Genomic DNA, 21,448 nt, shown 5'->3' with positions numbered 1-21,448 from the left:
TCTTTCCTGCCTATGCAGGGGGTCGGACTCGATGATCTATTGAGGTCCCTTCCGACCCTAACATCTATGAATCTATATGTGCCCACATTTTCTATCCTTCACAGATTGATATGGAGCATCAGGTGTAAACAGAGCACCTAATACTTCCTCTACCCTGAACTCTGCCATTTTCTATCTACTTTAATGAGAGTTACTGTAAGCACCAACAGGGACTCCAGTTGCAGTAGGATTACCATGTGTCCACCAGAGGGCAAACAATAGCTATTTTTCACCAGCAGCATTTTCCACGTTATGAAGCATCAATTAAGTCAAAGAACACATTATAGATGAGTGCATATAAAGAACTCTGATCAAGTGCAGAAAAATCAGATGGTTAACATGACCTGGCTGCCAATTCAATGCATTAGGATACATGGCAGAAAAGTCATGGTATAGGCAGTAGGTACAGGTGATTCACTAATCCAGAGGATATACATCTATTTTTAACCAGCTAGACGGATTTTCCTCAGGGTCAGAGTTTGAAAAAATGGTCTATCCTGAATTAGAACCAAAGATCAAATCTCAAAGACTTCAGGGAGCCAAGAACATTCCAATCAGAGCAAAACTCATCTTTGTAACATTTTCTTTCCTTTCCTTTAACATTTCAGGTAGCTCTCATAATCAGAATCTCTCAGCTCTCAGAATCTCAAAACAAAAAGGTTATTTCCACCAGAGAAGACCTTTTCCATTTTGAAAATACCATGTTTGGACAATTATGAAAGTTGTTCCTAGTTCTTCAAAATGGGGAACTTTTGAAGGTCAACCCTTTCCAGAAAACAGCAACGTAAGCATTTTTCAACGAAAATCCTTTCCCTCTACTTCCCTAACAACATATAAGCCTGAACACTAATTAAACATTGTGTCTGCAAGGAAATCCAAGAAAGAAACACTTCTGCACAGGCAGGTGGTGGACTGCAGGGCTCTGCCATCATTCACTTTGCTAATCTATCTGGATTCAGCAGATCTGACTGCCTTTTGCCAAGTGCTAGGGAAGCATAAATTCACCCTGGTGCAGGAAAGGCCTGCACACTTGTATAGGAAGTGAAGACTGGTATTTTCAGAGTACCCAAAAGTGACTTGGGTAGAATTTTCTATGGCATCTAAATGGGAGCTAGGTACCTAAATCCCACTGAAAGTCATATTGAAATTGTGTAATTTAGCACACCGTTTGGGAAAGGAGGGGACCTAACTCCCCCAAATTCTTTGAAAATACCACCTCACACCCTGCAGGTGCTATAATGACATGTTTAGGTTCAGTACCCAATATCAAGGTGCACTGCATTAGCATTCAGAGTAAAAGGCCAACCAAATGAAAATGAGGCTAGACAGAAATGACTCTAAAAAATCCTATAAGGCACTTATAGACATGCTCTGGGGTGCGGTGGAGCATTTTAATGTTAGAACAGCTCTCAGGAGCCACTCTAATTAAAATGCCTGCAGCATCTTGTGTATTCAGGGCTCTGCACTTCAAAATGGCAGTGGGGGTGCTTTAACTAAAGCTCATTCAACATGCTTTAGTTAAAGCACCCCTGCCACCATTTTGAAACATGAGGGTGCTGAATACATGAGCCGCTGCAGCACGCTGGAGTGTTTTGATTAGAAAGCTCCAGCAGACTGGATTAATCAGAACCCATCGGACCATGTGTAAAAGTAACCAGAGATTTTGCCAATGAAATTGACTGTTTTTAAAGCTGATCTCTTAACACTTTGGGTACCTGTACACAAGGCCAGAGGCTTAATTGAGTCTGCTGCAGCGTGGTAATTACCGTGCTCCAGCCAGCCTGTGTGTCTCATGTATCATTGACCCCGTGCTTCAAAATGGTGGTGGGGGCGCTTTCTCAAAAACTCGTTTGATAAGCTTTAGATAAAACACGCCAGCCGCCATTCTGAAGCACAGGGATACTGATACATGAGATGCTCTGGGTGCTTCAATTAGAGCAGCTCTTGGAGCCCTGAGCACTTTTAGCCACCAAAAAAGCTAATTTTTGCAAAGACAGAGACACTTTGGGTGGCATTTTGGTTAGACTCCCCCACAAGTGATAACTTTTTGCTTCTTTTGTCTTCCACACCTATCCCCATCCCAACTGTTTGCTGTTTTGTTCTCTACACAACTTTCCAGCCAACCCCAGCTTTTGTATCACTGACCTAAAAGTTATAAGGTCCCGTCTGTCTGCCTGCCACGGTGAACTAGCAAAAAATGGTCTGCTTCTTCACACCGGCTTCTAAAGCTCAACAGACATGTGATCTGGTACTCACATCATAGGTGACTTCTTCGACTTGGTCCTTCTCCATCAGGAAAACCTTGGCGACTTGTTCACATGGCCCCTGTAGGATGCGGGCAATCAGGGGGTAGTCTGTAGTCTTCAGCTTCTGCTTTTCTGCCAGAGCCCAATAATAAAGAAGAGCAATTAGTATGCAGATTATATGGAGAACAGAGAAGGTGCCATTTTTAATACTGACAGCTCGCCTTAAAGATCATAACAGGACATATGCTAAACCCTGTTTGAGTGAGCTGCTGTAAGCAGAGGATTTCTTGCAGACTTACCTCCGCTGGTGTGGACAATATACAATGCAAATTCTTCAGCAGAGTTTTCAATCTGAACAAAGACAACAACAGCAACAAAACAGAGATCAATATACGGCTGGATTATAGTCAAGAAAAGCAATTTCAGAGCATCTGGAATCATTCTGAGGATTCTTGTCGACAAGAACTCTGTCCATTTAAGAGATAGGTAAACACAGGACAGAGCGGGGCACAGTCAATTAGCCCTTTAATTGACATTTATTATAGTAGCATCCACCACCCTCAACTAAGAAAGGTTTCGTTGTGTTAGGCCCAATATAAGGGGCAGCCAGAGATGCAGCAATTTGCCCAAGGTCACTCAGCAAGCCAGGCAGAGCATTCAGCTCTAATGATCATTAGGGCACCCTGACCCTTTTTATGGTCCCTTCCAGGCTTCAGGGGTAAGTGCCAGCCTCCTGCTTTAAACACTACACACGCTCCTCTCCCAAGGAGCTGTGCTTAGCTTGGCATGCAGCAGGAGTCAAACAGGTTGGTCTAACACACAGGCTCTCTCAAAATGAATCAGTAAGTGAGAGAAACCGAAATGAGACTGGTCAGATGAGAAAATTTAGCAGAAAAAACAACTTGAGACACAGCTCGACTTGCCTTAAATTTGTTCAACAGCAGTTTGAGGACTTGAGGAGTTGTCATTGTGCTGTTTATCCTGACATTGGTAACGGAGCCATAGGCTGGCGTGAACACAGAGGTCTAAATTGGGAAAGAAAATTTAGAATATTCAGATTACACTTCCCCACCTCCCTCCAGAGGGAAATTTGCACCTGGTTCCCTCTATAGATATTCTAGGCCCTTTGTTAGTCTCACTTTAAAGGCTTTCAGTGATGCACAGGCATGCTACCCTCTACACTTACAAGATGCCCACAAGGAAGAGCACTCTGCAGAGCTGCTATCCAGCCTGGCACTCAGGGCTGACACTCAAATCGTGACCACTCTGCTCTCTATTCTGTGACCCAAATGACTCCTGACCTCTCCCAGGCCCCAGTGCAAGGCCCTCACTTTGTGGTTGTAGAAGTGCCCATTGATGGAAAAGCGATGGCGCTTGATCCGCCGCTGCTCACTCGGGGTGCGAAAATTTCCCCTGCGGCGCACACCCACGTCGCTTCTGGTCCTCATCAGCTGCGGTGTCTCCTCCGGCTGGGATTTTAAGTCATTGACATCTGAAAGGGACAGAAGCAAGGATGGTTTTGTCACGCAGGACAGTCATGCACAGGAAAGAGACATCCATAGAGACAAACACATCATTGCTGCTTCAACTGCAACGGTGTGGGGGACAATAGTTCTCTCTTGGTCCTCTGTTTGCACAGCACCCAGCACAACAGGGCATTGGTCCACAACTGTACCCTGCATGCAACATTATGGGCTACTCAATGCCCATGTACCCAAGTAAAACGTGACAGTCTTAGAAAACTGTTTTTAACTATGTCTAGCAAGATGCACATTTTTTTTACTCCAAGACCAATTGAAACTAGTGTGCTAAGATCCTAATTTACACTGATTCAACTACTAAGCTGCAGCCCTGCTCTCTGATGCATTGATGGAGCCTAATAAATCAGAATTACTGTGTCAATCCATACAAGAGCCAAGACCCCCTTTCTTATGAAGCACCTTATTTGCTTTTTCATAATTTACCTCCACCCCTCCCCCTCCCCTTGCCCTTTTTTAATGAGATCAGGAAAACCAGACCAGTGCTTCAGATCTCTGCATGACAACTGGATCAGACCCAAATGATAACAACTTGCCTGATCATCTATTTTTAATGAACCATTTGAACTAGAACTTAGATTTTTTTTTGCATTCAAAGCACACCTGTACCAACAAATTTCCATCATGCTCCATTCCAGACTCATGCTGCAGGGCGCAGTGACTAGGCCTTCAGGAGAAGCCTTGCATTTTCACTACATAGTCATTTTTAGGGGCATGTGTGGCCACTTAAAGCAAGGCTCTTATATTTCCAAGTTAATACAATAATGTTGTGTGCAACGTGTTTTATAAACTAGTAACAGTTAATCATACGGGCAGTTTCTAAGAGCTGGCACTGAAATAGGCTCAGATAGACCCTCAGTGCCCCAGGCAAGACAGGGAAGTACCATGCACTTGGACAGGTGGGGAAATGAAGCAGAAAGGTTGAAAACCCTATCCACAGGGCCACCTGGAATTTGTAATTTGACCACCTGCAATGTAAAGTGCTAGCATGAGCTGCAGGTACTCAGTCATTCTGGGAAGTAATGTGCCCAAAGCCAGAGAGAATGACTGAGCATGAGTCAGGATTTGAGCAGAGCACCAGAAAGGCCTAAAAAGGTATAACAATCACCCAGATAGACTTGAGGCCTGCACAAGTGGTTTAATGTTGACAGCACTGTCAAGAACTACTCTGGGCTCCGTATCCGCCCCCAGAGACCTGGGCATCAGCTTGTCTGCCTCAAAGGGCACCTCCAGCATCCCCCCTCCTAGCTAACCCCACACAGGGGCATCATCAGTTCAACACCAGGACAAACACTACCGGAAATGGACAAGCATGAAACCTGGACTCTGTTCCTGGCTCAGTCACTGAGCTATTGGGAGAGACCCTCGGCAAGTCTCTTTCCCCTTCTGTGCCTCTATTCCAAGGGCAGTCTCCTATCCCAATAATGGCCCAGCCTTGCCATGCTTGGTTGAGGACAACTGATAGGCCACAGCAGGAGGAAGACAGGCAGCGAAACCGAGCATGCTAGGGGTTAAAAAGCACGCCTAAAGCAGAGACAGATCTCTTGCTCCTCTTTAAACAGGAAAGGCCCTTCAGGCTGAACTCCAGGCGTGCACACACACAGACGGATGGGAAGAGAAAAGCCCTCCTTAGAAATGTTTATTTCCCCATGGTAACGGCATTTAACAATGGCTCCTATTATTCCTCTTTCAAGCAGGGAGTGAGGGACACACGAGGGGTGGGTGGGAGCTGCCAAAGGAAAGGGAAGCACCAGGACAAATGGAGATTGTTACTCAATGGCTCTTGTTTTCATCGCTTTCCTCTGGGGTTTTGCTCCGAGCTTTTCCGAGGCACTTGGATGAAGTGAGACACTCCTGGGGCTCAAGGGGAGGGGGGCGGGGGGAAATGGGAGGAGTTCATTAATTGGCAGCAGCATGCTCATTGGGATTTTTACAGCAGGCAATTAGGGTTAGGACTTAACAAAAACTAGGGAGGAATACAGGATAGCCGCAGATTCAGGGGCACTGGAAGTTGAGGGAGCCAGGGGAAGCTGTAGCAGAATATGTTCTGTTATCCCCATCCTTCCACGTGCAGCCCCAGCCCTTATTCTGTACACGCCACTTAGGAGCGGCTTGGCAACCTTGACTGTCAGCTTTCCGACCTGCACAGCCTGCAATATAGACAGATGAATAGCTTCATATAGGACAAGCCAAAGGCAGTGCTTGAATCCGCTGGACATTTTTCAGACGAAATTAAAAGAAGGCAAAACTTGCAAGCATGAGCCATTCCCCCTCTTGAGATGGGCAATCAAGCCAAGTAGCCAGTCCACTTTCCCCATCTTACCTGCTCCACTTTCAGGACCCTCAGCATCTGTCATAGCATCTACATCTGTTATCTGAATATCTGGTAAGGTACTTGGCTTCACTACCGACCTAATAGAGACAGATATACTGTTATTATGTAGAGGTGGAAAGTAGCTTGAAACTACTGTTTTTTCTTAAGACTTTTAAGAACTGATACAGTGAGTTTATTTTCTCATATATTACGGAGACTCATAGAAGCAGCTGTCCTACCCAGCAGGCACCTCTGTTAGAAATCATCCTCAGATCCAATCAAGGCATACATTCAGAAAGAGATAAGCTTGCACAAACATAAGCAAGGCGGCAATGCACCTTGCGCAAAAGCCACAGGCCTCCTGCTGGCCCTCCACATACCGGGGAATTCTCTCCCCACTTATTTTCAGCTTTGCACAGGACTGAGCAATAAATACACTTGGTGCCAGAAAGACCGTGGCTGAACTTTTGGATCAAAGGCAAAAGTTAGTTTTATATCTGACAAGTTGGTTAGGTTTCAGCTAGACTCAGATTAATCTGGAAAGTTGTTCAAAGCTTTTGTCAGCTACTGGGCAGAGGAGACAGAACTTCTGGCTCCTTGGCCTGGAACTGCAGTATGGAGAAATGTCAGGCTTTTAATCCTATAAAATATAATACATGAGAAGAAAGCCGAAATCTCCCCTTAGGTTTAACACAGCTATTTAATTCACCTCTGTGCATAGGCAGATAATGCCTACGAACAACTTCTGTCCTGCAAACACGGGAGTCATAACAGACTGTATTTACATTGAATGTCACAGGTCAATGCTGTCAGACATACATGGAGCAGTCACAGTGTCCAGTAGATAGGGCACCAGACTGGGAGTGGGGAGACCCGAGTCCTACTTTTGGCTCTGCCACTGATGTGGACTGCAATGCTGAACAGGCTATTCTGTCAGTCCCTACTATCGTCCTTTGCCAGCTTTGTCTATTCAGACTGTAAACACTTTGGAGCGTGGACTGTCCCTTGCTAGAAGACTGTCAACTGCCCAGTAAAGATTGGTTGGTGCCTCTAGGTACTACTGTAAGCCACGCAGCAACGTGTCCAGTTAACACAGAAATCAGTGTCCAGAGATCTTTAGCATGGTTTTTCAACACAAGCACCTTGTATCTTAATGCACAGCTAAAAGGAACAGTTTGTTCATGGTTAGACTAAGAGAGTCAATAACAAGTCGCTCGATCTACCAGCTCAGTCAAATCCCATCATTTTAACAAGTCCAATAGCTAGGAAAATTCATCACCTATTTATTACTATATTGTAATTTTTTAATTGAATGTGAAAAGGGGAGAGAGAGACATGCAGACACAATGTGCATTGTAATCCAGCTCCCCAGCCAGGGCTGTCTGGCATTTCTTATTGTCCCCCCCTTGTATTGCCCTCTAGTCCTCTCTAGTAGGTGTGGAGAAGCAGGCCTCTACAGTCACTTCACAGAAAAATGACAGGGATTTCTAAAGCCTGTTTTTCCATTTTCCAAAGAATTATGGGAGGCAGCCTATTCAACTTCACTCGAAAGTACCTTTTGACATGGCACTTTGTTTTGCTTTGGAAATTGCCGTCGTCACCTCATGTCTCAGTATCAAACTAGTCAGTCAGGTGAAGCAGGCTAGATTTGGTGTTTTTCAGCCGTGATTTTTTTCCATCATATCTCTGATTCTTTTATAGGGACCAGGGGGAAACTTGATAACGCTTCCCTAAAATCTCCTTCCCTCCCTTTTTTGATTTTTCAGATGATTTGAACCAAGGGGAAAGTTTTGAACAAGAAGCTTTTGTTGAGCTTATTTACGTAAGTGAGTAGTTTGCAACAAATACATCATTATCTCATGCATCAAAAAGGGAGGGCAGATGTCTCACTTAAACATAGAGCCCGCAGCATATTATCCTACGTGAAATCTGCAGTGGCTTTCCTCAGCCCCACGACACACCTAACAGATAGTGTGGTCATACCAGAATGATGCGAAGAAAGTACTTTGGGGGTGCTGGGAACCTCCCTCCCTGATTTATACTTTTTTCTCTCCCCATGACATTTATTAAGTCATTCATGGTTTTTGAGGCCAGACAGGACCATTACATTGCCTACTCTGACCTCTTGTATAATACAATCCAGTGCATTTCACTGAATTGCCCCACATCAGTTTTCTTTGAGTACTATGCATCTTCTAGAAAGGCTAAAGCACAAACAGTTGTAGCATGGAACAAAGATATGGAGAGTGTTCATTGTAGACATGTTGATAAGTACTCTAAATTACTTGGCAATCTATTAACTTGAGATACAAAAAGTAGGTAAATGTATACCCTACAGTCTCATCTCCCCTAGGAAAACAGGTGGTTTTCTTTAAAAAAAACAAAACAAAACAAAAAAAACAACAACCCAACAAATTAGTTAGTGCATTGTTAAATCCTGCAGTGGACAAGGTAGTTTTCTAACATGCATCAGTACGCCAAAGTAAACATTAGCAGCTGTGCCTATGGAGTCTTATTTTCCCCACTTTTTGGCTTCTTTTGTTGACTTTGGAAAGGGGAGGTTTCAGTTTGGCCAGAAGGCAACCTTGTCACTCAACCTGCAGGGAAACTGAGGCAACAGCCAAATCTGATGGTGGGAAAATATGCCGTTTCATCGCGGGCCCAGTAAGAGGAAAGCTGCACTGATGTAACATATATTTCACATGGAAACTGCGAGAGCCAAGCTAGAAAAATAATTCTGTTGGCAAACTGAGAAATTAAAGACCTCTTTAGGGAGCAGATAAAATATGGGGTCAGTAAAACACACTGGCTGTAAAGAAAATTGGGGAAGTTCACTCTGCCATAAGTCTTCATGGGTTTGCGTCCCATGGTAGCTTTAGTTGTTTGTTTGTCTGTTTTTATTGAATACCAAATAAGGTCCACAAGTGCTGCAAGATGGGAATTCACAAGGTTAATAGCACTGGTGTCTAATGTATGTTTGCCAACTGACAGCAAAGAATAAAGTATCACCAACCAGCAGGTACACAGAGGGCTTTCCATCCCAGATTGCCAATGTCTATACACCAGGTTCTGAGTGATGCAGGGGCGAGTCATTTCACCTCCCCATGGTTCAGTTCCCCGCCCCTCATTTTGCCTGGCTTCTCCAGTTAGATGATTATTTCTTTACTACATCTTTGTACAACATCCAGAAAAGTATGGTTGTGAGCTTGGTTGGGTCTACTGTGATACCAATAATGCAAACACCTCACTAAAGCAAGCAGGCCAGCTCGAGCATGTGCCTGTTCTCCTTTGAGTGCACTGGCCATAAGCCCCATGACAAATACAATGTAGAACAGAGGTTCCCAACCACCGGGCCATGAAGGGTTGGCTGCCGAGTCGTGGCACAAGCCCCCCACTCGGACCCTCGTCTGTCTGTCTGGGTGAGCGTCTTCCGCTGCCAGCAGCCATGTGCAGGGTTAAAGCTGGGCAGCGGGGCAGCCCCGGGAGGGAGGCAGCCTGCTCTGTGTACCCTGTCCCACTCCTGTGCCAGTCCACAACATAAAAAAAAGTTTGGGAACCACTGGTGTAGAAGACACCCCCCATTAGCCTGCTCCTGTAATGGGACATCCTGTCCCCAGTGATTCAGTAGAATCCAGTGAATGTACAAACACGATGACTCCATGCAGACAAACTCTTACAACAGCACCTGCACTAAAGAGGAGGACCACAAACTGACCCATGTGCTCCCAGATTGCAGCCAGAGTGCCAAGAGGAAGAGGATGGAGGGGGCCGGATTCGCTGGTTGTCATCCTGCATCTGCAAACGAATAGGCCGGCGCAAGCCCCAGGAGATGTTCAGCAAACCCTCGACGATAAACTCGCCTTCCTCCTGCACAGCAAACAGAGACACATGGGAATGCCTCATGCCTCTGTCCTGGCCAGAACCCACCAGCCCCTACAAATCATGTTTACAGCACACAGACCTCCTCCTCCAAGGTTCCCCAAGCCCAGATCCAATCCATCATCACTAACAAAGCCTCAGAGCTCCTGCTCTCTGGGACACATGTAGAATAATCTCCACTGGGAAGGGGGAAAAAGGACACAGAAAGGAATAAAATTTACTGGCTGGGTTGTACCAGGCATGAGCCCAGGAGTCCTGGCCTACCCTTGAGGCTTTACTTATAAAATGATTTTGGCTGAGCATTTTTTAAAAACCCAAATAGCACTGGAGGAAGCCATTGTATGGACATAGTTGTTGTAACATAAATTTATTTGCCTTGCCATACTGAAATAGTCGGACTTGTTGAAAGCCCTTTACACAGGTACATGCTGTGTACACATGGGGAAACGCTGTATCACATTACCTGTGCACACTGGGAAGGGTTGTATCCCATTACCTCCTCCAAGACAGGTAAAAACAACACATCTTACTAGTGCAGGCAAGCCTCCATTTTCTCTCCTGTGGTTGATGTCACTAAATACCATGAGGATCCCACTGAACATTCAAAGAACATGAATTGGGCCTAAATTACTACAATTTAGGAAATTTAAAAAAAATACATAATAAAAGAGCAAGTCTAGCTGATTGTGATCTCCTTGAGGCTTAAAATAGTGTGCATTTCTAGGAGCACTCCTACTCCAAAACAATAACCAGGGCTGGTAATAGTCAATTTTTGACCTCTCTGGCCTACATCAAGCCAGCCCTTCTCATTTTTCATTTTGGTGCTTCCATCTAAGTCACATAAGTCGATATTTGCTCATTGGATTTCTTACCTCTCTGTGCCGGAGCTGCAAGTTCTGACCTTCATAATATAAGTTGTATGTCTTCAAATGCAACATCAGTTCATTTCTGGAAGCATAAAAGAAAGGAGAGAAAGATGCTGAGGAAAGATGATACTATGTACTTGTGAAATCCATCCCTTTGGCATCCAAGCACCTGAAATGGTAACCCTCAGGCAACCAAACCAAAGACAGTTAAGTGAAGGGAAGCCAAGGAGTTACCTTCCAGAGTCTGGCTGAATTAAAGCCAACCAGGATCCCCAGGCATGCCCCGACAACTCTGCCATTACACAAGTTAGCTATGACAAAAGCTACTCAACAAATGAACCATCCAGTGCATTGTGGAAGGAGCTGCCACTAGTCCTCTTTGGCCAAGTTCAAGCTCCCTCCCTTCTCCAGACTCAGGGGGCGCATCTGCATTTAGAAAAATGTCAGGGCAGGAGTTACACCTATGGTCACCATTTCAAGCTTTTTTTTGCAACCACAAGGAATAGAAACAGATTCCCTTTTTTATATAAAAGCTGAGCATCTCATGTGACCATGGGCTTTGAGAGCCAGGATGCTATACAACCTCCAGCATAAACCCAGCCACGGCCAGAGCTTCCATTTAGAGACTTAGGACAATGAGATGAGTGGTCAGTCGTTCCCTGCCCCAGAGTTGCTTCCTTAAGCCAACTCTTTGGATCAGCTCTTTGTGAATGTGTGTCAAATTTCAATCTTTTTTGGCTCCTTGCCCTTACAAAAAAACCCCAGCCGTTTCTTTTTCTCAGGTTTTTTGTCTTGCAAAATGATGCTGCATTTCACAGTTTATCTGCGTTTAATTAAAAAATGATAATGCTCCCCTCTTCTGCCCCCTCACAAACGAGTTGTCTGCTGGACCCCAAACAGAAGTCTTTCCCCCCCCCCCCCAAGTTTTCCAGTACAGTCAGCAAGCTAGTCAGTTAGGCTCTGGACAGCTCTAACACAGCGCCCTGATCACAAGATTGACACATCTTCCTTTTGCTCTCTGTTTCAGACAAATAATTCATGGCATATCTGTATGACATCAGCTGTGCATCTATAGCAGCAGAGGCACCGATACCAAGAGAAGCAGAATCTCTTCCTCCGATTCCAAGGTATTCCTCTGACCCTGTCCATCCCTTCTCATTCTCAGCAGCCTTTCAAAAACAGTGTACCAGAAGTATCAATACCCAAGCCTGAGAGAGAGAATCATAGAAAATCAGGGTTGGAAGGGGCCTCAGGCCATCTAGTCCAATGCCCTGCTCAAAGCAGGATCAGCCCCAACTAGATCATCCCAGCCAAAGCTTCATCTAGCTGGGTCTTGAAAAGCTCTGAAGATGGAGATTCCACCACCACCTTTGGAGGTTTTCAAGATGATCCAGATAGGCAAAGCTTTCGCACTGGTTTAAGTAGTGAGCAGCTTCCAAACCCTTTGGTGATCGATGCCATAAATGCATCTTTATTGCTTCTTCTGGTCCAGAGTATGGATTACTTTACTAAAAGCACCAGGACCTGCTTTCCAATATTATTCCCAAAGGAGTGTTGCCTGGGGCTTGCAACAGGCCCTTCCTCTACTGACCAAAGAGCTATAACCATAATAAAAACAGGCAGACCTTGAGGCAGTAGGTTTCAAGGCTGCAAGATAGAAGAAATACACAGTCACTTGACTTGGTGCTCAAGCAAATAAAGCAGCCCCCATCACAACAAGTTGAGCCCTGTCTGTTCACTGTTCCTGTCACTGATCTAAGAGCTTTCATCCAAGTTCAAAATATGCCACAGCTGTAGTTACTCCAGGAAAAATAAGATGGCCAAGCTGAGGTAGTGAGTGTACAAATCTCCAGGTGATTTGGGCTGTTTTATGGCAATGTCAAGCAGTCATTAACCCTGTTTAATTGTCTGACTAGATTTAAGGCTGCTTTGGCTTTATCAGACTGGTGCATTTGCTGTTGGGGTGAAAAGAAAAAAAAAATCTCAGGTGCGTTATTTTAGTGCCTTTCAAGGCATGTTTAAAGCCTGGGAATACTTTTGCTTCCTTGCAGACATCAGAGCTGGTCGAGAATGCTTTGACAATGTAAGGATGTGTCTGCAAAACCATAGGCATCTTTTCCTTAATTTCAATTGTTCAATACTTTCTCAGCGAATGAATATCATCAGCCCCACACCTCTTCTATGGATTTTTCCACGCTTTGCATTACCACTTGCTAGATATATCACCACCCTCTACCTCTGTCCCCGGCCTCCAGACCTTTGTGCAACTGAGTCTGCCCCTCCCCCAGCATCCCCAGGGAGCTTTGCAAATAAATCACCGGGACAAACGCTGAAAATAGTTCTGCGCTGAAGCCACAGCAAAAATCTTACATGGAAATGTATCTGTCTTTTCCGCAGGGGACAAGGGGATCCATCCTCACGCTCTTCTTTCATGAGGAGCAGAGATCTGAATTGTTTAGGGAGAAAAGGAAACAAGAGAAAGGTGCATTAGTGACTCTATTATTTCTCTCTTATTGCTTGCTGACTGGGCCTGACCCAGGGCTCACAGATGCCAGTGCTCCAACTCCCATCGGTATGAAAGAGCTTAGATTCACCTCACCACAAAGTCAGTCAATGACAGGGAGGGCAACATAGAAAGGAAAGGATTTAAAGCTAAAATATGCGCAGGGAGGAAAAAAAAGCAGACAATGGGAACCACGGATAGATTGTCATCTGACCCCAGCAGTCTTTCCTGCCCAAGTGCAGAGGGGCTGGACCCAATGATCTTATAAGGTCCCTTCCATCCACTAACATCTATGAATCCTGGGAAGCTCCCACTGAAAGGTGAGGTCAGTGACTTCCCTTCCTAGGGCCAAATTTGGGACTAGTGATCTAAAATCTGTCCAGGCTTTCCTGGACTCCCACAATTCCTGGTGATCTTCCAGGCCAGAAATATCAGAGACACGTCTCTGAAAGTGTTTCAGTATGTCCACTCTTTGGACTCCCACAGGAAGGGAGTGGAGGACAGGAGGCCTGTTTATCGCTCAGCTCCCATCCCGCTTCGATTCAGTCTGAGCCAGTCCTCCCCCACTCCCCCTTGCAACTCCACTGGCCCCCGTCACCTCTCCCTATTAGGTCCCTTGCTCCACTGTCTGGAGAACGGCTGTGACGGACATTGCAACTCTCCACTGAGCTTGGCTGAGCTTCTGAAGGTGGCAGAAACTCAATGCAACCGAAATGCACACAAAGGTGCAGAGAGAGGAGACCAAATGGACTGTGCTTTTCAGCTCCACTGCATGCAGAAAAAAGGTTTGGGGTTTTGCAGGAGGGGAAAGAGAGAGGGAAATAAGCAGGGAAAACAATAAACAGCTGGCTTAAAAATAAATACAAGGACAGTTGGGCCTGCACAAGCTGTGCTCCTCTGGCAGCTTGCCAGTAGCCAGAGGTGCCATGCATTTTCATAAGTATCGACAATAGACACCCCTGGCCACAATATTTGCTCCTAATTAAATCAGCCTTGATCAATAAGGAAAGGGTTGGTTTGAACTGACCAGCTGAGTTACATTGTGCGTTTACTGAACGGCATGCAAAATATTCACAAAGGACAACTGAACCCCTCCGCGTTTCAGGGTCCGGCATATTGTTCTAGTGTCGTGAGAACCAACCGCTTCCCATACACAAAAGGCCAACTGCCATTTTACAGGCCCATCCTTGCTTAAGAAATTCACTCAGCCTCATTTCGACCCCCCAGCCCTCCCAAACCAAAAACCTCTCGACATTTTCTCCACTTGCAAGTGCAGGCAGCCCTTGCAAGGAAAGTTGATTCCATTTTTACTTTGAGGCCACCAACTTTCTGCAGTTCTGTGAATTTTGTCATGGAGACAGACAATTTGCTAAATTTCTCTCTCATGAAAACATGCCCAAACCACCCCCCACCCCCCCACAAATAAAAAAACCCAAAAACCCTAAACATTTGACCTTGGAAGTGACCTAGAATTCAACTTTATTTCTGAGAGGCGTGAAATTCAGCTAGCTTGAGACAGTACATCAAATGCCCATAAGCACACAGGTGCTTAAGAAAATATCATGCATGAGACACCCCAGGAATCCCACTTCAAAATTGTTTAACACTAATGAGAAATGATTAGATTGCTTATAACGATGTTAGCTCTTCCGGTCACATTTCTTCCTTCCCTGTTTTGGAAACATGCAGCACAAAGGAACCCGTACATGTTGCTGCAATACAAATCAGAGTATTGCTGCAATACGCAAGTGCTTAAATAGGAGTTTCCATGCAAATATATATATATATATTCCACTATTACATGCAACATGCAAATGTAGGCGCACACATTTATTCGTGCCTTCAGGAAATTACTCAGCCATCTTCACTGCCCTGCAGTTCCAGGAAAAGGACCATCATGGGCCACAATTTAAGAAATAATACAGGATCCAATCTTGTAGCTCAGTACCAGAATCATCATAAGCCGAAATAAAAATAAAATAACATTCTGTTTCATGCTTCTGAAGCCAAGAGGGGTCCAAACACAAAGGCCTGTATTTAAGCACAGGCATAAGCAAGCATGAGATACAAGCCAATAAAGGGCAGGAAATTCAACGCGGCAACTAAACAGTGCGTTTATAGGGCACGGGCTGAAAAAAGCAGAACAGAAGCTTAATGATGATTAGCTCAACTTGCAACAGAAAGGCTGACTTTGCTTTGCATTTCTTAGTATATATGCCACTGAGTTTCACAATCACCTCCAAGATGGTGAAGTAGCTGAGGACACACTGAATGGACCAGCATTCGGTTGTGGGGAGAGGTTCACTTAAGAAAATGAATGTTTTTTTTAATTAGAGGCTCAAAACACATCATCATTCACCTGGAGCGCAAAACTGATCTTTAGCCTGCCCTGCTACTAACTCAGTGCACTTCTCTGTGTTTCAACCGAAGCGCCTACAGGCCCCATCGGAGATCAAGCCACACAGTAAACGCAGCGCACCCACACCTACTATGAGTCAGCCCTTGTCCCAAAAAACTTGTACATTGCTGGGGAAAAGCAGTACTATCCTCAAGTTGCAGACGTGAAGTTTAGGTCCCAGAAGATTACGGTCACACAGGAAATCTGTGGCAGAGCCAGGAACTGACTGCAGATTCCCCTTGAGGTATGTCTACATACATCAGTGACTTCACTATGCAGGCATACTCAAACTGGTTTCAGTTAGCTAAGCCAGGTACCCAGAACAGGCTAGCCCAGGAGTGGGCCAAATACAGCGCGTGGGCTGGATGCAGCCCACCACGTGATTCCATCCAGCCCGCAGTGGGTCGTCCTGCATGCAGGGCACGCTCGGCCAGGCCGATGGGATGGGATGGAGCTGTGGGCGAGCAGGGAGTGGCACCCAGGAGTGGGACAGGCAGGTGGGAGCCAGGGTTGGGATTTCAGGGCAATGACAGCATGGGGCCTGGAGCAGAGCCATGATCTGCTGCCTGCACATCCCTGCAACGGGCACCAGTTCCATTCTGCCCTGGGCCCCTGCCCTGCGCAGTCACCACCCTGTGATCCTGGCCCCAACCCTGGCCCCACCTGCCTGTCCCTCTCCCCGATGTAGCTCCCCACCCACCCGCAACCCTGTCCCACCTGCCCAGTCAAGTGTGCCTGCCTGCAGTGGTCCTGGGCCAGTCTCCCTGCCTACTTGCTCCTTCTGGATAGAATACATTGGGATCTCCCCCAGCCACCCTCCATCGCCCCGCCCCCTGGGGTATTAACAGCTATGACAGGGGGCTGAGGCCTGGTCAGCACCCAGCTCCCCCAGCCCTGTGGCCCTCCAGAGCTCTGCACAAGTTTTTAAGTGGCCCTCCAGCCCAACTAATTGCCCACCCCTGGTCTAGCCAGTGCTGCTAGCAATATAAAGTTAGTTTTGAGATAGATAGCAGCTTATGCAGAGGTGCGTGAGCTGTCATAGCAATGCAGATGTACCATTTCAGTTTAAATAGGCAAGACACAGGGAAAACTAGCCCAGAGGGGTAAAGGGATTTCCCATAAATCCTTAGCAGGTCTCCCAACTCCCAGGAACCAAAGCCTGAAATTACATGGCCTTGCAGTGTCTGACTATCCCTGTTATAGTCCTTGGAGCATTTCATACTTCCCTCCTCTCCCTGCCACCACGTGAGATTTGAGTTTCAAAAGGTGCTCATTTTGTTCAGCAGAAATGTGGGAAATGGGGCCAGGGAAACGGGGAATCTGATTGCTGAATACCTTATCATAACAACAGAAACTCAGAAACAGAGAGAAAAACCCTGATTGATCCTGGGCTTCAGGGAAAACCAGAAACAACCCTGCTCTCCCTACTACTGGTACTGAAAAGCTGGATGCGTGTTAAGATAGCCTCAGACCAAAGGCTGCCCATTGCTGACCCCATGACAATAGAGACGTTTTCTTACAAACCAATTTGTCTCCCATCCCCGATCACATGCTAGTTTCTGGTAAAGGCAGTTATACTCGCTCTCACCCCCAGACGCTACTGCAGACTGTCGGTCATTTCTTTGCAATGAGGAGTCAGGAAACCTATCACAGCAGCTGGAAGGAAGAGGAAAGCCACCACCACGAGACCATGAGCAGTGTGTTTTCTGTTGGACAAGGCTGAGATCTGGTGGGGGAGGGATTAGGCTGCAGTCTCAGCTCTGCTACTGACCCCTTTCTTGGGCAAGCATCTTCACTTCTCTGGGCGTTATTAGTTTCTCCAGCTGTAGAGCAGGGATAACACTGATTTTTGTACAAAGATTGTGTAGTCTACAGCTGAACAGAGATTTGAAACTCTTAACTACAAAGTGGACAGCATTACTAATATAGAAACAAGTAATCATACACCCAGGATGGGGTTTTGCAATGTACTTCTACAGAGGATTCTGCCCGAGCACTCAGTGCAGCTGCAGGAGTGAAACCAAACCCAGCTCTTCATGCCCTGCTTGCAAGGGGAAAAGCACAAAACACAGAGAAAAGGTGACAGGAGTAATAGGGCCAGATGGACAGCAGGGGTATCTGAACAGAAGGCTGATAGATGCTCGGTGTGAAGTGGGGAGAGCGGTAAATCCCCCTGCCCAGAGACAGCAAATGAGGAAATTATGTCTCACTTCTGTGCATGAGGGAAGAATCGAGACATGAGAGCACTGCTGGGGGATCTATCCATCTCCCCGACAGAAGCGGCAGCAATTACAGACAGGGGAGGGATGCATGGATGGGTGACTGATCGGTGAGCGAGGAAAGGGTGACAACACAGCATCTGAAACACACAGACCAATGCTGAAGCGCTTACAAATGTTTTGTACGGCCAAGGGCAAAGATTTCCATTGGATGTGTGGGCCAGGGACCTTCCAGCCACTTCAGAATACCACAGTTTGAGCTACACCTTGTTTGCTTGATTTATTGAAAGGAAGGGAGGATAGCCGTGTTATTAACTGAGACTTGAGGAAGAAATCAGCATAAACTGCTTTGTGCTTTGCATGGAAAGAATTGCTTCTTTTCCTTCTCCTCAATCTGGCCTGTTTAGATTCTCAGGGTGTGGTTTTCTAAAGCACTTAACCAGAGTTAAGGAAGGGTTTTTGAACCCGAAAGCTTGCTTAATAACCATTCTCCAACCATTTGGGTTGGTCTAATAAAAGATATCAAATTCACCCGAGGAACCTTGTCTGCCTACGTCCTTAGACCAACACGGCTACAACCTAAACCCCTTAACCAGAGTTCAGCACTTAACTTCCTCAGGCATGTTTGAAACGTATACACCAAGTTCTTTGCTACAGGGACTGTCTACTAAGCAGCCACAAACACCTGCCACAATGAGACTCAAGTCCAGGCTGAGGCCCTTAGCTGCTACAGGAACAGAAACAAAGATATGACAAACTTATCTATCCTAACTACTACAGGGAAGTAAAGCAAGAAACCGAGCACAGGGCGTGTGCAGCTATTTTATTCTGAAACTGTGGCAGCATGTCAGGGGAAGTTACCCCCGGGTAATCACCATGCAAAGGGAGAAGAAATGACACGGTTACTTGTCCCATGAAAAAATGTTACCAAAAATACCACCACAAAGTCACACTGCAGATAGACAGCATCCATATTTCTCCTTTGGGCCTTTACTGGACTCCTTTGCTGCCTCAGACACACAGATGCACAGCGTGCTGTATTTGTTGGAGTTTTCCCTTATAATCAGGTGTTAACCAAAAGCTATGAAGATAAGTACTAGAAGCAGTAGCAAACAGCAGTGAAGAATGCAAACAGATAGGCTCTATGAACAGAAATCTGAGTCTCGCATGGAGACAGCAAGCTTGCTGGGCCCTCAGTACCTGCTTCTTTAATGCCAGGGCAACTTCAAGTTTACTTAGAGACTCCAGGGCTATAAGCACCGCTTTGCTCCAATTGAGGACCTACCCTGTTATTCATGCTGATCCTGAACTGGGTTTATAATAAAATGCAGCCATATTTGGGGTGCAGCACAGATATCTGTGTAAAGGAAGAGGAATTTGGGTCCAAGACAGCTGGGTTAAATATGCTGTTACAGGATTTTCACTCATCTCTGCCGCGCAGACAAACTGGTCCCCAAATGAAACTACATGATGGTTATTTATGTAAGAACCCAAACCTCTGGTTCTTCGAGATCACGTGAGGGGTAAAATGCCAAAAGCTCAATGCACTGAGACTTCTTGCAGCTTTAAAAGTATGTCTGTAGTTGAAGTAAAAGAGTTAATGTTTTGGAACAGACTCCTCTTTCCCGAAAACAATGTCAGAGCCGGTGCAGGAGCTGGGCAACCATGCCTCCAGCTCCCGAAACTAAATAACCGCTTCTGAAGGAACCCCAGCTTCCTGTTTATTGACTTGCTGCTAGATCTGAAGTGACAGCCTGCTCCGACTCCTCTCACACCCCCCCATCTCTTTCATCACGTCCACTTCCTAAGCAGAGAAAAGCTTCATGTTCTTCCTTTTTTGGGTCTGCTGTACAGATTCAACGTTTCTCCACTCTTCCCCACCCCCACTCCCCAACAAAAATTCAGAAAGCAGCCAGACACCACGAGCAGAACAACGCTCACACAGAAAGCACGCTTCTCGTCTTCATGTGCTAGGACAGCGTGGCCTCCTATAACACACGCAGAGAACATTTCCGGTGCCAACAACACAGACCTAAGATCACACAGATACCACGATCTCTGCCAGCAAGAGACCGCGTGAAGAGCTCGACAAACACTGACTCTTAACAAGCAAGGAACTGTTAAGGTAAAAAAAGAAAAAAAAAAACCCCAACCTTTTGAGACATATTTACTTCCCTGCAATAAGATATTATCACCCATTTCTTCAGGACAACTACACCTGTAGGACCCTGCGTTCGATGCCTAAAGCACCAGTTGAAGAGTTTGATCAGCAGATGTAGTATGGCTATAACATCTCAAGTGAAAAATAACACTTCTCTCCTGTCCTCTTGATGCCTTAGGATCACAGAATTTTGAGAGGGAAAACCTCTAAAGTAAAGGAGTCAGTTCCTTTGTCATCTCACCCAAAAGTTGGTTCAATAACTATGTGGATCAGAGCAGCCCCTAGAATGAGACCCCATTTTGCTGAGCAGACAGATTCAACAGTTAAAGCTTTGAATGCATATTTACTTTGACCAGGCAAGGGCCAACATAAGAGAGATGAGCTGGCTAAGGATCCTGGAGGCTGTGGTGCATGCACATTCACAGTATGGTTATATTTCCTGCAGCAGTTCCTTTATTTTCTTAGGTCCTAGCTAAATAAAGTGCCTCCAGTCTAAGGGGAAGATCTGGCAAAGAACCATAATCCTATGTGGGATGGATGAGGATTTAGTACGTGAGGCAGGGTCAGGACTCCCAGATTTCTTAAGACCCAGGAAGACCACCACAAACCCTAGTTAGACCTCCCATTCCCATCAGGCTGGAGAATTTCACCCAGCCATTCCTGTGGCAAGCCTGATGCTCTGCAGGTCAGCCACAAGGTATCTTGACTTAAAGACTCCAAATCACGGAGAATTTGCTAGGTGCCTTGTTAATCTCTTCCAGCCACTCATTAACCCACCTAATCAGAGATGTGAATATTACTTCCAGTTAGAGCTTCACTGGCTACAGCTGGCACAAGTCTGTGCGTGGCTTCAGGTGACCCAATGAGCCCCATTTATTCATTCGAAACAGACAATGTTTAATTAGCATCAGCACCAAGGCATGGCGTGCAAGCTCATTCCTTTTTGCAATGCCCTTCCAAAGCCTTAATCTGTGCATACGGGAGAAATTATGAGGGAGCTCCATAAACAGAGGGCTGGGACGCTGCAGATTTAGCAGCCCTGGTCATAAAACATTGCACGTCGATGGCTTCTAGAGTCACTTTCAGGGCTGACTGAACCAAAATATAAACTCCCCTAAAAATAACTTTTCCCAGATCGTGGCAAACTCCCCTGCACCGCAAAGCCCTGGTGACAGCACAGCTGAAATAGCACCCCCACTCAAACCCAGGCAACATGACAACTACAAAGAGGCATCAGATGCCCTCCGACAACAGTGTCCAGAGGAGACCTGCTTCCCCCCCCCCC

At 45.9% G+C, this 21,448-nt stretch overlaps 1 protein-coding gene across 2 annotated transcripts in view; it reads right to left on the bottom strand.

Moving 5' to 3' along the window:
* The window catches only part of RASSF2 (Ras association domain family member 2), a 26,086-nt gene extending 8,696 nt beyond the window's left edge, over positions 1-17,390 (bottom strand). Inside the window, exons 1-9 of one of the 2 annotated variants that reach the window (XM_006035149.3) lie at positions 17,372-17,390; positions 13,253-13,328; positions 10,889-10,964; positions 9,853-10,004; positions 6,147-6,235; positions 3,617-3,777; positions 3,209-3,310; positions 2,585-2,636; positions 2,296-2,417 (exon numbers count right to left, since the gene is read on the bottom strand). In XM_006035149.3, coding sequence (XP_006035211.1) covers positions 2,296-2,417; positions 2,585-2,636; positions 3,209-3,310; positions 3,617-3,777; positions 6,147-6,235; positions 9,853-10,004; positions 10,889-10,964; positions 13,253-13,296 — 798 coding nt within the window. In that variant the 5' untranslated portion in view covers positions 13,297-13,328; positions 17,372-17,390. Of the gene's footprint in view, positions 1-2,295; positions 2,418-2,584; positions 2,637-3,208; positions 3,311-3,616; positions 3,778-6,146; positions 6,236-9,852; positions 10,005-10,098; positions 10,196-10,888; positions 10,965-13,252; positions 13,361-17,371 lie in introns of those variants that run through there. The other variant, XM_025191313.1, reaches the window with a different exon arrangement.
* Positions 17,391-21,448: the final 4,058 nt, after the last annotated feature.

Source organism: Alligator sinensis, unplaced genomic scaffold (genome assembly GCF_000455745.1).
Source record: "Alligator sinensis unplaced genomic scaffold, ASM45574v1 scaffold1373_1, whole genome shotgun sequence".
Lineage (NCBI taxonomy): Eukaryota > Metazoa > Chordata > Crocodylia > Alligatoridae > Alligator > Alligator sinensis.
This window is presented reverse-complemented; position numbering and strand designations above follow the sequence as displayed.